Source organism: Andrena cerasifolii, chromosome 8 (genome assembly GCF_050908995.1).
Source record: "Andrena cerasifolii isolate SP2316 chromosome 8, iyAndCera1_principal, whole genome shotgun sequence".
Taxonomy (NCBI): Eukaryota; Metazoa; Arthropoda; class Insecta; order Hymenoptera; family Andrenidae; genus Andrena; species Andrena cerasifolii.
Window position 1 is genome coordinate 8,206,378 of NC_135125.1, and position 14,884 is coordinate 8,221,261.

A 14,884-nucleotide genomic window follows, 5' to 3' on the forward strand; every position below is an offset into this window, starting at 1 on the left:
CTCTCAAACTCTATCGACTTTCGTTCAAGGCTTCTACTTCTCTTCAGAGACATTACTTTGCGCTACCTCTTTCCACGTCATGTTATCCTGTTAGGAAGCCTGATTTTAGAGATATCTGAAAATTTTCGCCATATTTTGGCCCAGGTATCAGGAGAACATGAAGCGAAAAGAGGTATTCTGAATTTCAGCTTCGAAGGCATCCTCGATTCTCTCTCCGAAGACGTTACTTAATGCCACCTCTTTCGACATCATGTTCTCCTGTTACAAAGCCAATTTTGTGCATTCTGAAAATTTTTGCCAGATTTTGGCCCAGGTATCAGGAGAACATGAAGCGAAAAGAGGTATTCTGAATTTCAGCTTCGAAGGCATCCTCGATTCTCTCTCCGAAGACGTTACTTAGTGCCACCTCTTTCGACATCATGTTCTCCTGTTACAAAGCCAATTTTGTGCATTCTGAAAATTTTTGCCAGATTTTGGCCCAGGTATCAGGAGAACATGAAGCGAAAAGAGGTATTCTGAATTTCAGCTTCGAAGGCATCCTCGATTCTCTCTCCGAAGACGTTACTTAGTGCCACCTCTTTCGACATCATGTTCTCCTGTTACAAAGCCAATTTTGTGCATTCTGAAAATTTTTGCCAGATTTTGGCCCAGGTATCAGGAGAACATGAAGCGAAAAGAGGTATTCTGAATTTCAGCTGCGAAGGCATCCTCGATTCTCTCTCCGAAGACGTTACTTAGTGCCACCTCTTTCGACATCATGTTCTCCTGTTACAAAGCCCAATTTTGTGCATTCTGAAAATTTTTGCCAGATTTTGGCCCAGGTATCAGGAGAACATGAAGCGAAAAGAGGTATTCTGAATTTCAGCTTCGAAGGCATCCTCGATTCTCTCTCCGAAGACGTTACTTAGTGCCACCTCTTTCGACATCATGTTCTCCTGTTACAAAGCCAATTTTGTGCATTCTGAAAATTTTTGCCAGATTTTGGCCCAGGTATCAGGAGAACATGAAGCGAAAAGAGGTATTCTGAATTTCAGCTTCGAAGGCATCCTCGATTCTCTCTCCGAAGACGTTACTTAGTGTCACCTCTTTTGACATCATGTTCTCCTGTTACAAAGCCAATTTTGTGCATTCTGAAAATTTTTGCCAGATTTTGGCCCAGGTATCAGGAGAACATGAAGTGGAAAGAGGTATACTAAAAGGTATAGCCGGTTAATATGGTAAAATGTGTCCTTGAACCGAATTCGACTCACGATGAATCATTTGAAAGCTTATTAAAAAAGAAACATTTGTGGCAATTTTCAACTTCGTATCTCCACCAGGACGGTAGTAAAGGGCAAAAATAGGAAATCAGGTTTTTGTTGAATTTCTCCTATACTAGGGGATGAAAAATTTTGAAAAAAATCAGAGACATTTCTGTTGTCGGGGCACATATTAGAGAATTGTTTCAGATTTTTAAATTGAAAAACCAAGCTGTGAAAAATAAAAAACGCCAAAAAATGCTGAAAGATGCCGATTGTGCATCGAAGCATGCTTGGCACTATAATTATATTTTTACTGTAAGTACGTATGATTGTTACTATTGTCCTGAATTTTTTTCAGATTTTTCAATTGAAAAACCAAGCTGTGAAAAATAAAAAACGCCAAAAAATGTTGAAAAATGCCGATTGTGCATCGAAGCATGCTTGGCACTATAATTATATTTTTACTGTAAGTACGTATGATTGTTACTATTGTCCTGAATTTTTTTCAGATTTTCCAATTGAAAAACCAAGCCGTGAAAACTAAAAAACGCCAAAAAATGCTGAAAAATGCCGATTATGTATCGAAGCAGGCTTGGCACTACAATTATATTTTTACTGAAAGTACGTATGATTGTTACTATTGTCCTGAATTTATTTCAGATTTTTCAATTGAAAAACCAAGCCGTGAAAACTAAAAAACGCCAAAAAATGCTGAAAAATGCCGATTATGTATCGAAGCAGGCTTGGCACTATAATTATATTTTTACTGGAAGTACGTATGATTGTTACTATTGTCCTGAATTTTTTTCAGATTTTTCAATTGAAAAACCAAGCTGTGAAAAATAAAAAACGCCAAAAAATGTTGAAAAATGCCGATTGTGCATCGAAGCATGCTTGGCACTATAATTATATTTTTACTGTAAGTACGTATGATTGTTACTATTGTCCTGAATTTTTTTCAGATTTTCCAATTGAAAAACCAAGCCGTGAAAACTAAAAAACGCCAAAAAATGCTGAAAAATGCCGATTATGTATCGAAGCAGGCTTGGCACTACAATTATATTTTTACTGAAAGTACGTATGATTGTTACTATTGTTCTGAATTTATTTCAGATTTTTCAATTGAAAAACCAAGCCGTGAAAACTAAAAAACGCCAAAAAATGCTGAAAAATGCCGATTATGTATCGAAGCAGGCTTGGCACTATAATTATATTTTTACTGGAAGTACGTATGATTGTTACTATTGTCCTGAATTTTTTTCAGATTTTTCAATTGAAAAACCAAGCTGTGAAAAATAAAAAACGCCAAAAAATGTTGAAAAATGCCGATTGTGCATCGAAGCATGCTTGGCACTATAATTATATTTTTACTGTAAGTACGTATGATTGTTACTATTGTCCTGAATTTTTTTCAGATTTTCCAATTGAAAAACCAAGCCGTGAAAACTAAAAAACGCCAAAAAATGCTGAAAAATGCCGATTATGTATCGAAGCAGGCTTGGCACTACAATTATATTTTTACTGAAAGTACGTATGATTGTTACTATTGTCCTGAATTTTTTTCAGATTTTTCAATTGAAAAACCAAGCCGTGAAAACTAAAAAACGCCAAAAAATGCTGAAAAATGCCGATTGTGTATCGTGCAGACTTGGCACTATAATTATATTTTTACTGAAAGTACGTATGATTGTTACTAATGTCCTGAATTTTTTTCAGATTTTTCAATTGAAAAACCAAGCTGTGAAAAATAAAAAACGCCGAAAAATGTTGAAAAATGCCGATTGTGCATCGAAGCATGCTTGGCACTATAATTATATTTTTACTGTAAGTACGTATGATTGTTACTATTGTCCTGAATTTTTTTCAGATTTTTCAATTGAAAAACCAAGCCGTGAAAACTAAAAAACGCCAAAAAATGCCGATTGTGTATCGAAGCAGGCTTGGCACTATAATTACATTTTTACTGTAAGTACGTATGATTGTTACTATTGTCCTGAATTTTTTTCAGATTTTTCAATTGAAAAACCAAGCCGTGAAAAATAAAAAACGCCAAAAAATGCTGAAAAATGCCGATTGTGCATCGAAGCATGCTTGGCACTATAATTATATTTTTACTGTAAGTACGTATGATTGTTACTATTGTCCTGAATTTTTTTCAGATTTTTCAATTTGTTGCGCCGCAGTTAAAAAAATTAAAAACCGACCCCTTAAGGTAAAATAACGTGGCGTTGCAATTATACGGATAAATTGTAATGAATACATTTTCAGTTACAACTGGGAGAAATGGAAAGAGTATTGGATGTGGCGTCTTCCCCTTTCAATCACACAAGTGTCGCTATGTGTGAACACAATTTGGTATTTGTGTGAGGTCTGTGCTTACAAGTGGAGGACTAAAGGATTTAATTTTATTTCTAAAAAGTAACTGTCAAGGGAAGAACACCATGTGATAGGCTTCGATTTTAATGAGCCTTGGCACGATGAATGTACGTCGAAAATAAGTAAATAGGTGTCCGAGCGTTTCTGCCTATGGGCCTTAATAATAGAGATATTTACATGGAAATTATTAAAGTTGCACAGGCACCTAGTTTCTCCAAACTAGACGAAGCCGCGAAAAAGTCCTTGATTATTAAAGCTGCCAAAGCGGGTGCTTTTAAACGATAAGCAGATAAGATAATAAAATGTATGTGATATTTGATGCGTAACAGCTTTAAAAATTCTCCAGTTTCTCTATAATCGTTACAGGTACCGGCACCACCAAACAGAAAGATAATTACGATTCTATTTTCTCGCTATTCGCGTCTTAATTCCCTTTAATTAAGTTTCTTATATCCATTGAAGTGCATTTATTCGTTAACATATTACATTAAGTTAGATTTGTAAGAACATACTCATCCGTCTGATTCGACGACGAAGTTAAATCTCGTAGAGATACATCGCGTTTCTTTTATACACAGAATAAAATTCTGAATAAAATCATTTTAAGCCTCTCTATGACTGCCTTTTTACTTTTATCTACTGACTGTTTCCGTGCTAAGGAGATATTCGATCAACAGACTCTATAGCACCATCGTTCGTACATTATTTTTATTACGATATTCTCAATATGTAAGTGAAATACAATACAATCAAATCTTGCAAATGCATTCATAATATCACAGATTAGGTATAGACAATTGAAATCGCCTGCCCGAGCGAAGCATGAAAGTTTTTAAATATATCATCAAGACTGCTCTCAAAAGCATTTTAAAAGCAATGATTTTATTATACTTTTATATTTTTCATTTGCTGTAGAAACGTAGCTTAATAAATAGAAAAAGGTTTTATTCCATTACTATAAGTATAGTTCAAGCGACTGAATTTAGTCGATATTTCAGAAAATCAGTCGACTATAAAATAGTAGTTGTTGATAAATATGTAATAAGAAATGAGACTGTCTGTGTATGGTGCATGTAATAAAACTCAAAACTGATAAAATAAATAAATGGAGATTGAAAAAATCGTATCAATTATCTCTCCTAATAAACCTTACTGCTCCAGTAAAATATTCTTATGAATAATGTTAAATGTTCAGTAAAGACAGATACATATATATGTGTATCGTCGCACGAAGATATTACCGTTGTTTTCATGGCAACAAAGTTTATATCAAGAAATTTGTATATGCAGGAAGGGATTGCAAATGCTTGTCTATGAAACATTCTATCCAGCTTTGACGTCACTGCATTTCTAAATATTCCAGATTGTGTAAAATAACAAATATATACGCTACACTGATAATGAAATTGAAACAAATTATTGTTTTGAACAATTGATAGCTACTCGTTTCTTTTCCTCGTGCAATTAACTCAAATGAAGCACAATATTTTGAAATTCTCGAGGTCGTTGCTAAATTGTGCCGGTGATTATGAAAGTGGTGTAAAGTCACGTATTTTTTTTTTCTCGAGATATTTAGATTGTTGCGTTTGGGTGTATTAAAAAATATTTTTCCATTATTGGAGAAAATATTTCGCAACGTATATGCTCCTCTAATGCCAAACTTATCTATCAATGTAAAATTTTATGAATAACTTGTACGAAAATATGTTTTTTAGATCCTTGAATGTCTCTCAAATTCCAAAAATGGTCAAACGTAGTTTCTCGATCTTCACAACTTAAGGGTAGAACCTGGCGTAATCGGCAGAAATCAAGGCTCTTTTGGAGAATTTTTTGCAAGGAAACTATGCAGGCAATCTTTTTAAAACTTTGAGGCTGTATTATTATGTATTTCAAGAAGTGAAGAAACATTTTTTGATACAAAAATAACGCGGTAGTTCCAAATGGCGCAAGTGTTTCGGAGTGGCCGATTTGTTCAACTGCGTGCAGTCTGGGGTTCTTTGTAGTGGTGTGAAACCAAAAAGCAAAATAGTTTTGTATTTTTAATAAAATTGTGCTATGGATGAGCCTCAATCCGGGGTAATATTATTAAATTTAATAAGTTTTATTGCACAATTAACGTGAAATTTTTTAGAGAAAAATGCCACTATTTTTTCAAACACTCACCATTATCTTAATTTTTAATTTTTGAATGCGGATTTAGGTTCATCCATAGCATAATTTTAATAAAAATACAAAACTATTGTGTTTTTTGGTTTCAGTTTCCTTACAAAAAATTCTTACTTGGTTTTTACAGTTTCCTTACAAAAAATTCCCCAAAAGAACCTTGATTTCTGCCGATTATATCGTTCCCGCTTAAAGGGGAATACCCCTGTGACGGCCGGAAAAGTAAGTCGCTTTCAAGAATTTTTTCTAGAAATGTAAATTTTGATATGATAAAATTTGTAGTTGAAAATGAGCGATTTTCCACGGTTGTGGGAAAAAAGCGATTTTTAAATTTTTTTTATGTTTTTTTTCTTGCGACAAATCCTCTTTGGAAGTCGTAAAGACACGACATTTTAGCTCGAAAATTATTCTTGGGGTACAACACACCCCTTGCGACCACGAAGGGTTAAGGGAACTTTTCGAACGGATGAGAACATGGCGAGCTAATGAGTAATTTTGTGTTAAAATAATAAACGCCAGGATATTAAGGCTAAAACCGAAACGGAACAGGGAAACGATTTCCTGAGAAGTTGTTGGTTTTCGTATCTCCCTCATTTGTAAAACGCACAAAATTACAACGTATTTCACCGTGCCAGATAACATTTGTGCACTTCTTCCGTCACAACCAGCTCCTGTAAACTGTTGTGCAATGTTAAGAATGTTTCTAAAACTGTACAATAAAAATATTCTTAGTATCAGTAATTATAATCTTTTCGATGTTATCTATACTCTTTCCAATCGCAAAATTATCTCTTATTCATTTCCTAATCTTTGAAATATGCTAACGAACTACTGCTTTGGTATAAACGAACAATGCATATTTTTGCTTTAATGCCGATTGTATTACATATGTATGAACACGTGTTTTATCAGTCGCGCGATAAATTCTTATGATTACAATTAGTTTGATCGACAGTGGTCGGAGAAGTTTTAATAAGAAAAAGGGAGACACTGCGCGGGGGTGTTTGAATTATATTGACCATCCGAATAATAAAGTCTCTATTAAGTACAGCTTCAGTTGATTAAAATCAATATTAGACATCGACTAACAATGAACAATTTAAACTGACCTCATTTTCAATGCGTTATCAACTCACTGTCTTGTAAATAATATATTCGCGCGTAATCAAGTACATACAATGTTTTTGGACATCCAGACACCTCAAGCGTTTTTAGAGAATAAAATACGAAATGTTTTGAATGCATCGCTTTTATACCACATATTTCATCACATCATAGATATATATATATATATATATATATATATATATATATATATATATATATATATCAATATTCATATTAAGAAAATTGATATTTATTATCACATGATATCGATAAGGAGATGAGCATGGATTAAGTACTATTTAATTGGCCTTTGTTTTTTCTGGTCCATTATTGAGCACCTAAGTCGTTTATCCTTTTATCAAAATTTGGATATATGGAAATATTTAATCGACTATCAATCATTGGATACAAATAAACACGATACTAAAACACAGCAGACCGTTTTTTTTTGTTTTAACAATTATTGATACAGAAACGTGTTAGAATAGTATTAGCAAATGGGGTTGTTACAAGGTACTTTCAATCGATGCTGCCTTCAAATGGTGAGACATTCAGATTACAGTAACGTTAACACGATATTCACATAAACTTATTCAGTGTCGGGATAATTATGCACGATAATCCGCACACGTTCGGCGATTTCCACGAGTTTGGAAATATTTAGCGAGAAAAAGGTTTCGACAGATAAATTTCCCACGGTATTATAAAGGAATCGATAAACCCGGAAATGCAGGCCGATAAGAAGACGAACGCGCGATTCAACACACGACCAGCAGTTTTCCATAAATTAGAGGCCACCGATTCCGCGAACGCAGAACGCTCGATCGTAAGGGAAACGCGGATGCTGCGGATCATCCCCGCGAGAAGTGATGTCGCAGCGTTCCCCCTTGGTGAAAAGTGCTTTTTCAAACGCGACGAAGTTTTGCGCCCTCTTCGTAATTCTTTTAATCCACGCGCAACAGTCGCGCTGCTGTAAGTACATGGAATAAAAAATATAATAAACAAACATATTTTTTGTAGGATTCTAGTTAATTCGTCTTATCTTGCTTATCTGCCCTAAAAATATGTAGGTGTCGGGTTTTAAATCATTTTCTGAGGAATCCTAATGTCTACTTGATATGTTTCTACTCGATCAGATCATTTCCCACTGTTAAATGGAGTTCCACCTACTTTTTACGAATAAAATTGAATCCTCAACTTCTGAAGGGAATTCGTTGTAATGCACTATTTCGTTTTCATTTAGCGTCCGGGGATGAATTAAACGAAACGGAGATAAGCTTTTCGACGCCTGAAGAATGTGCACGGACTTGCGTCGATGATGAACCGCCAAAATATTGCCATTATAAATTCCACCTGGAATTCTACACAACAGTTGGACCGTATGTATCACTAACGTATTTACTGTAGAATCTTGAGCGACAGAAGCTTTAAGGGGTCATTCTATGTACTTTGATCGGTCGAAGAATTAAGCTATTTGTAAAGATTTTTTTCTTAGTAAATGCGACATATAATGAAATAAATATTTATGGTATTTATTAAGCTACTCTTATATTATAGAAAAAAAATTAAAAAGAAATTTTTTATTATGTTTTAATGTTTTTTTTTGTAAAAAGCAATTAAAACAAATTGCAAAAATTCTTTTTAAATTTTTTTTTGTACAATGTAAGAGTTGCTTAATAAATACCAAAAAGATTTATATCATTGTATGTTACATTTACTGAGAAATGTATATCATATAAGTACTAAATATTTGCAATGGTTAAGTAACACTTTGTGTGCGCGAAATGATTACATACCGTCACTATTATTAGGGAATTTTATAATTCGCAATTATAATTTTATTGTTAAACTATTTAGCTTTGGCACCTCAGTTTAGAAGAATAAAAGTTGAAAAAACTTACTATTACGTCCATACAGTCGGTATTAAAACGTAGAAACGCAATAACCGTGTTGATTCTACCTTGTCATTAGTCTACATGCTATCAGTATTATTAACGCTGCAACGGAAAGTTTTTATTAAAATATGAAACCATAACAGCTGACTTAGGTGTACACACAAACGTTCAATACAATCCTTCTATATTTGCATATGAATTTGTTTTTTTAAAAGTAAACAGAGCGAAAGTATAAACGTCCAATGATACGAAAATAATCCTTTAATCGAGTGCATTCTTCAATATATTCGGCTGGAATTTTATATTTCTTAACTGCATGACTCCTCGCAAACAACGCGTCGGAGGGACACTCTTTGCTTTTGCATACGCATTCTTATATTATTATCATTGTATCTATATAATGGCCCACATGCATTGATTATTACTTTCAGCGCTTGCAATGTAGCGGAACAACAGAAGCAATGCGTTTTCGCCGATGGATTCGAGAAGACAATTACAACTATTAATCGACAGTTACCAGGACCTAAGATCCAGGTACGTGTTGATAGTAAAATATGTTGTAGTAGACAGACGATTTTTTCTAATTATGTTTTGCTACTCCTAAACTTAAAACACTGCCTTCCTTTTCATTACTTGTAACTATGCGACATTATTTTGCAATCGACAAAACGTTATTCTATCAGCATAATAAGACTGCGAGTAGTTTGGAGAATTCGTTTTCGAGTGACTAGATTTTTCATTCCATTTTTCATACATATTTATAATGAGACTTAGCATCCCCCGTCTCGGCTTCGCCCGAAATATTAGCGTAACTGATTCATGATCTGTAATTTGCAAACTAAACTCGAGAGCCCTCGGCCACTTATTCCCGCCGCGGTGCTGTTTCGCGAGCGAGAAGCGCGCTCGGCCATTATTTAAAAATCAGTATTTAAAAAAAATAAAAACGTTAGAACCTTCCTCTCGCCAAGACGAACAAAGTGATGTAACACAATTGTGCGTACAGTTCATATTTACTGAGAAACCGTATTTCAAAGTATGCAACTTCAATTTTACATAATAGTATAGATTTAGGAATTCATTTAATTCGATAAATTTTTATAATCGTTTTACAGGTGTGCCTGGGCGATTATGTTATAGTCGATGTGAAGAACGCTGTTATGGGCCAAGAAGTCACAATACACTGGCATGGAATCTTTCAAAATGGTTTTCAATTTTACGATGGCGTTCCTTATGTCACGCAATGTCCTATTCCATCATCTTCAACGTTCAGGTGAAAATTATGACATACTGTATTTCATATATGATAGACTTGCTGTTCTTTACAACGACTTTAAGGGAAAAGGCCCAGTTCTGGCAAACGTTCTGGGACACAGGATACATATATTTTTTAAGAAAGATTTTATGAATTTCGTAGGTACCAGTTTAAAGTGGAAAACTCCGGTACGCATTTCTACCACTCTCACATATCCACGCATATGTTAGACGGACAAAACGGACCTCTCATCGTTAAAGATCCTCCGTCTGAGAACCCTTCTCGTGATTTGTACGACGAGGATGAGCACGTGATCTTTTTAAACGACTGGATGCATGAATTTTCTGTCGAACGTTTTCCTGGTCGTATAAAAAACAATCTGGGGCAAGTTGCCGACAATTACCTGATAAACGGCAGAGGAAATTGGACGGTAAGATACAATTTTTTTGTAAAATGAATCCTTCTGTTCATAGCATAGCATAGCATAGCAGAGCATAGCATAGCATAGCATAGCATAGCATAGCATAGCATAGCATTGGATAACATAGCATAGCATAGCATAGCGTAGCGTAGCACAGCGTAGTGTAGCATAGCATAGCGTAGCGTAGCACAGCGTAGTGTAGCATAGCATAGCATAGCATAGCGTAGCATAGCCTAGCATAGCATAGCCTAGCATAGCATACCATAGCATAGCATAGCATAGCATAGCTTCCAGGTGGATTCCCGGCTTTACACATGGAAGTCTACAAATATATATTTCTTCAAATTTCTTGATGTAATCTGTAAAAATACTCGAGGAGTTATCTTATAAGGGTGTAATTACCGACAGGATCCAGACAATCCCAACGACACTACAAATGGAAATTTGACCGAATTCGTAGTTACCCAAAATAAGCGATACAGATTTCGCATAATCAATTCGTTTAGTACAGTGTGTATAGCAGAACTTTCAATTCAGAACCACAATATGACGCTAATAGCGCAAGACGGTGCGAACGTGAAGCCCGAACACGTGGACATCCTAATTACGTCTTCAGGTCAGATCAACTCCTGAGACTTTAATTTGAAGAGTCGTACACATTTTATGTTATAAGTATATTTAAACATTGTACTATGCAATAGCATTGCAGAATAGTAGCCGTTGCATAAAATATTACTGATTGAATTGTACTGTACTTTTGTGAGAATTTAATATGTATATGCACACAGGTGAACGAGTGGATGTGATAATACATGCAAATCAACCTGTTGATAATTATTACATTGTCGTGCGTGGTCTCAGCGAATGTGCGGAAAAACGTGTACAACAATTAGCTATCCTGAGATATGTGGGTGCTCCGTCTACTCCATCGAGGCCTCTCCCATCTTATGATGACGCGCCGACTGGTATTGTGAGTGAACACCTTAAGGGGGAATCCTTTTCTTTGAACTAAAAACATAGCAAAATTTGAGGTTTTTTTGGTAAGAAACCAGCGTTTCCATTCATCTGAAACTTGGACCATGTTTTGATGCATCTTTGAGGAAACTGCAGGTTTTTTTTTATTAATTTTTAACCACAAATATAGTAGTTATGCATAATCGACCATCACGCCGCGCAAAATTCATCGTCCTTTGGAGTGCATGATATTTACCTACCAGGCAATGTGAAACAGAAAAATGATACGGCGTTTTATTTTATACATATGTAGCTTCAAATTGATGAACCAGCAAAAAACAAAAAAATTTTTTTTATTTACCTGGAAGGTAAATATCATGCACACCAGCGGACGACGAGTTTTGCGCGGCGTGATGGTCGATTATGCGTAACTACTATATTTATGGTTAAAAATTAATAAAAAAAAACCTGCAGTTTCCTCAAAGATGCATCAAAACATGGTCCAAGTTTCAGATGAATCGAAACGCTAAGTTCTTAAAAAAAAATTCCTAAATTTTTGTATGTTTTTAGCCCATAAAATAGGATTCCGCCCTTAATGAATTTAATTTCTAACGATGAGTTGATCACATCGGGCAAGAAAAGAAAAGTTGACTTTCTATGTAATTTCTATTTCATTGGTCAGGATTTTGTAGGAAGAATCTGAGAATGTTTAATAAAAGATTTACCATATGAACTTTGTAAACCCCATAGGTATATAATCCACTGAATGGAACGACCTGCAATTCAAACGACACCAGCAAAGCAGTTTGCGTGAATCAATTGAAAAGCGTAGATGAGGACCGACGTCCATCTAATGTCATGCCTGACCTGATTCAAATTTTGGACTTTTGGTTTTTCAGTTTCTCCGATGATGGAAACAAATTACTTTTTGAAACGGATTCGTATCGCAGCTTTTTCAGTACGTACATCAACGTCTTGTGGAAGTATAAAACTGTGGCCGAATTAAAGCAGCAAAAATTAGAAGAATGTATTAACGTTTGATTCTCATATGTGATTGTATTGAAGGGTGCCATTTATTTCAGATACACCTGGTGCGACTCAGATCGTATCTATGCTCAACAATTATACATTCGAGACTCCATCTTCGCCTCTACTCACGGACGCAAGAAGTTACGAGACTATATGCAAGACGAATCACCCTAGTCAATGCGTAGAGCCTTGCGCATGCACTCAAGTTTATGACCTTCCACTAGATACCGATATAGAATTGCTGATATACGATCGAGGTAAAATTTTTATTTTTTATACCTTTCTTGCAGCTTTGCATTCTCATTCTCCTTCTTCTTCTCCTTCTTCTCCTCCTTCTTCTTCTTTTTTTTTCTTCTTCTTCTTCTTTAAAATTGTAAGCACATAACGAAAAAATTTGGATGATAAACAGTTTGACTTTCACTATATTAGAAATTTTTTAGGAAGTCTTACCCGAGTGTTCTTCGCTATAAATAATTTTACATCATTGGGTTTCTACGTGCTAATTATCACACTCGCATCACGGGCGTCCGGAAGGGGGTGCAAAAGGGGCGTTTGCCCCCCTGACTTTTGAGAAAAAAATCGCTTATTTTTCAAAACTGATCTTTATTAAGTTTATACTAAAGAAGGGAGGATTTTTAATTTTCGGTTTTTAAATTTTTAATTAACTTGGCACTACAAAATGGGTTAAAAGAATCAAGAGGGGTATATTTTTCATTACCATCATCCCAAAATTGCCCTCCCCTGGAAAAAAGTTTGCGGACGCACCTTGCCTTTTATATAAGCTTGCTATTTTCTCGGAATCCCAAATGATTCATGAAAAATTATGTTTCAGTGCCGGTGCAAGGTTTGAACCATCCATTCCACTTGCACGGTTACGAGTTTCAAGTGTTGGAGATTGGGCAGCATCCCGATGGTACACCCCTTTCACCGGCGGATATAACGGAGATAGGGGCGGCCCATATCAAACGTCTTCAGCAGGGTCTTTACCGTGACGCACCTGGTAAAGACACTGTTAAAATTCCAACCGGCGGGTACGTGATTATACGTTTCGTGGCTAATAATCCAGGTAAAATGTTTCATTATTTTTCTTAATAATAATTTTGAAAAGCATAGCTTCGTTTACTGAGACTATTGAAAGTATAGCCAGGGCCGTTCCTGGCGGGGGGTGCAGAAGTTGCCAAGAATAATAATCGAAACTCTTTCGCACGATAACTGTTTAAAATTATGTATATATACATATAAAAGTAAACACTGCATATCAAATTCTTAACTAAAAAATATTAAATTAATGAGGGCGGCAAAATTGTTTTTGCACCTGGGCGCCAAAACCCAGGAACGGCCCTGAGCGTAGCAATAAATTCTATACTTATCTTACGCGCGAAACTTATTGCTACTGTTAGAGAAGGATTTATCCGTTGTTCTGCGAAGTATATAAAACGCTTTTATTTGCTAAACTGTGCGATTTTTGTTGCAGGATGGTGGTTAATACATTGCCACTTTTCCTGGCACCATCTCACTGGAATGGAAATGGTCATTCATGTAGGAGAGAAAGAAGATCTTCCACCATTACCACCTGATTTTCCTACATGTTCTAATTGGGTGCCACCAATCCAGGCTCTGAATGATTTTTACAGCTTCAGATATCCGGTACCTCATTAAGGGGTGGTCTAGAGCCCCAAAAAATAGGTGATCTTTAGGAATTAATTAAAGGAAAACTACTAAATATAAGTTAGTGGGACTTTTTGCATTGCTTTAAGGATGTCTTAGATTATAGAAATATATTTTTTGTTTTATAATTAATCATTACATACGGCACTGGGGAGTCCTAATGAAGAGGCAAGATTTCATATACGAAACTTGCCTTTTGAAAACGTGAGCGTTCCATTTAAAGTATTGTTATTTCTCCAAAAGACCATTTTTAAAATCGGCCTTGTCAGAAACAGCATTTGTTAATACATATATTTTAAGACACTAATTTGCTTTATGCTTTCAGGCAACATCTGCATAATTAGGAGCGGGTACCAGTAATCACTGCAGCGAATGACGCGTTTGGAACTTGCTTCTACAACTCTATTATACGACTAATAGCTTTCGATACAAATATCAAGTATTATACCCAAAGATGTGACATAAATAATAAAAAAAAATTACGAGTAAAATAATGTTAATACCTTCATAAAAAAAAATCTGAAAGAACGTCAGTTTTTAGGCCCCTCTAGACGTATGTCTCCCTTCAAACTGAATGACAAATCACACATGCACAAGTGTCAGGATAATTACGAACGGCAATGGGCGTATGTTAAGCGATACCCTCGAATTTGGATATTCTTAGCGAGGAAAAGCTTTCAACAGAAAAGTTTTCCCCGGTGTTATCAAAAATGAATCGATAAACCCGGAAATGCAAGCCGATAAGAGCGCGCAATTAAACACACGACCAGCAGTTTTC

At 35.4% G+C, this 14,884-nt stretch overlaps 2 protein-coding genes across 2 annotated transcripts in view; one reads left to right on the plus strand and one right to left on the minus strand.

Annotated features, from left to right (window-relative positions):
- LOC143372472 (uncharacterized) overlaps window positions 1-14,884 on the minus strand; it is a 59,696-nt gene that overhangs the window by 1,140 nt on the left and 43,672 nt on the right. The gene's annotated exons all lie outside the window — the stretch shown is intronic.
- Window positions 7,742-14,116, plus strand: LOC143372470 (uncharacterized). Its single transcript, XM_076818645.1, has 11 exons — window positions 7,742-7,859; window positions 8,131-8,266; window positions 9,214-9,316; window positions 9,895-10,052; window positions 10,197-10,464; window positions 10,864-11,071; window positions 11,244-11,425; window positions 12,160-12,367; window positions 12,492-12,695; window positions 13,271-13,504; window positions 13,913-14,116. The coding sequence occupies exons 1-11, from the start codon at window positions 7,757-7,759 to the stop codon at window positions 14,095-14,097; spliced, it is 1,989 nt and encodes a 662-aa protein (XP_076674760.1). The 5' UTR covers window positions 7,742-7,756; the 3' UTR covers window positions 14,098-14,116.

Coding starts and splice junctions, on each gene's coding strand:
- LOC143372470 (XM_076818645.1), top strand. CDS start 7,757: ATGTCGCAGCGTTCCCCCTTGGTGAAAAGTGCTTTTTCAAACGCGACG. Junction 11,072..11,243: donor CATCCTAATTACGTCTTCAG/GTCAGATCAACT, acceptor ATATGCACACAG/GTGAACGAGTGGATGTGATA. Junction 13,505..13,912: donor TTTCGTGGCTAATAATCCAG/GTAAAATGTTTC, acceptor TTTTTGTTGCAG/GATGGTGGTTAATACATTGC.